Below are 2,167 nucleotides of genomic sequence, written 5' to 3' on the forward strand. Positions count from 1 at the left end.
TATTTAAATCAAAAGGTAAAAATAATTTCAACTAATAGAACATATCGCAACACTAGGTGACTGTGCTTTCTACATGAGAATTGCTTTCAATTAAGTCAGCGGGTTGCAAATATTCACTTATATTGGCATTTAGCGTAAAATTGCAATGTGGCTCCGAGACGACGTTTAAGTCGTCAACAAAGTTCAAGTGTAACTGATGTCAATTATGGCAATGATCGTGCCAACACATTTCACTCGCGACTTGAAAGTGTTAAGGGGGATATTTTATGCAACAACAAATCGTAACAATTCGAGGCAGCGAATTATAGTGCAGATTAGACATTTTAAACAATTACATAGATCGTGCATTTAACCTCCAAGAGGAAATTGTGTTAATTAATCCGGTATTGTCCTCGCGAGCTGATCTTGAGCATAAGTGTGTAGCCACAAAATCTCTTTATATGTCAGCTACTGTACAAAATCGAAGACCACAATTACTTTACTCAACCCTTAATACAACAAGCTCGCACAACAAAAATGTACCTCGAATGAATTTGCCCAAGTTCTCTGGATGCTTCTCAGAGTTTAAGAACTTTATTGGTTTATTCACCAGTCTTATAGATAGCGATCCAACTCTTAGCGACGTCAAGAAATTTAATCACCTGTTTTCGTGCTTGGAGAATGAAGCGCTGGGGACCGTGAAAGCATACAAAATGACTGAGACCAATTACCCAAAGGCACTTGCCGCCTTAAATCGGGTACTCGACAATCAGTGTTTAAATTTCTTCGATTATATTTCACGTCTTTTCGACATTTCCTCCGTCCGCCTTGTCACAGCGCCACATGGTACATACTGGCACAGCAATCTACGAATCCTTGCAGTGACAAGGTAATAGCAAATGCAATGCTCATCCACCATATTCTCCAGATTTGGCTCCGAGTGACTTTTTTTGTTTCCATACTTGAAAAAGTCACTCGCTGGAAAGAAATTTGCGTCGAATGAGGAGGTCGTCGCTGCCACAGAGGCCTATTTTGCAGACCTCGAGAAAACGTATTTTTCAGACGGGTTAAAAAAGTTGGAGCATCGCTGGGTCAAGTGTATCGAGCTAAAGGGGGATTATGTTGAGAAATATATCGCCACTTTTCCAAAATTTTCGTTCTTCTTTTGGAGGCTAAGTTTTTATCGGACCACCCTCGTTAGTTTTTATGGTCATTTTTTTATTGCCATTAAAATTACAAAAAATTCTTTTTTAGCAGACTTCATATTAATACATATTGCTCCTGCGCAGGCGCCAGGATAATTTTTTGGCTTTAAAGCCATTAGGGCACATAGCCTATTTCAACAGTTGCCAAGATGAGGTCGGTTGAATTACTGGTGCTCCTCTGCTGCTCCTTCTGGCTTATGATCGGGGGGAGTATCTCGGTGAGCAACGACGCCTGGCTACGTCCTGGTTGCCATAAAGTTGGAAATACGCGAAAAATGTCCATCCCGGATTGCGTGGAGTTTATCATAACGACCAACGCGTGCCGTGGATTCTGCGAATCCTACTCGGTACCCTCCGTTTCCTGGACAGGAGCATCGACGGCTGCTTTATTCAAGCCACCCAAGCCAGTTGTGAGTGTTGGCCAATGCTGCAATATGATGAAGTCAGAGGAGGTTGGTTTGCCTTTGCGATGAAATAAACATCTTCAAAACTAATAGCAACCATTTTAGATACAACGCCGCGTGTTATGCATTGAAGGAATTCGAAACGTTACATTTAGAAGTGCAGTGTCCTGCAGCTGCTATCACTGTAAAAAGGATTAGGAGCAAGTAGAAAGTGCCTGAGCCATTTATTAATACGATTACCTTCCTACATAATTAAATATGAAAAAAATTACAATAATTGAATTATTCGTTAATTATACTACTGTGGGCAAAAAGTAAGGTGAATTTGCTTGTAAAATTAAAAATCTTTATTTTTTGTATATCAATTTAATTCCTCTTATAGTAGTCACCTCCCGATGAAACACAGTTATGACAACAATTTATGTTATTTAACAACAATGCTAAAAAAATGTAAAAAGGTTCCTTTTCGGCGTAGCCATCAGCGCCTTCTTCGATTGAGATTTTATCTCCACAATTGACAGGAAAACACGGTGGTTGCAAAACGATATGCGTCGAATTTTTGGCGAAATGGTCACGAAG

At 39.9% G+C, this 2,167-nt stretch overlaps 1 protein-coding gene across 1 annotated transcript; it reads left to right on the forward strand.

Moving 5' to 3' along the window:
• Positions 1 to 1,309: 1,309 nt before the first annotated feature.
• On the forward strand, positions 1,310 to 1,865 carry Gpa2 (Glycoprotein hormone alpha 2). Its single transcript, XM_070998481.1, has 2 exons — positions 1,310 to 1,636; positions 1,694 to 1,865. The coding sequence occupies exons 1-2, from the start codon at positions 1,334 to 1,336 to the stop codon at positions 1,784 to 1,786; spliced, it is 396 nt and encodes a 131-aa protein (XP_070854582.1). The 5' UTR covers positions 1,310 to 1,333; the 3' UTR covers positions 1,787 to 1,865.
• The last annotated feature ends 302 nt before the right edge of the window (positions 1,866 to 2,167 follow it).

The sequence above is a fragment of the Drosophila suzukii genome, assembly GCF_043229965.1.
Source record: "Drosophila suzukii chromosome 2 unlocalized genomic scaffold, CBGP_Dsuzu_IsoJpt1.0 scf_2c, whole genome shotgun sequence".
NCBI classification, from domain to species: Eukaryota; Metazoa; Arthropoda; class Insecta; order Diptera; family Drosophilidae; genus Drosophila; species Drosophila suzukii.

Excerpts from the sequence above, each read along its gene's own strand:
- Gpa2 (XM_070998481.1), top strand. The coding sequence starts at position 1,334 with ATGAGGTCGGTTGAATTACTGGTGCTCCTCTGCTGCTCCTTCTGGCTT. Across the intron at positions 1,637-1,693 it reads ATATGATGAAGTCAGAGGAG|ATACAACGCCGCGTGTTATG; the intron begins GTTGGTTTGCCT and ends CAACCATTTTAG.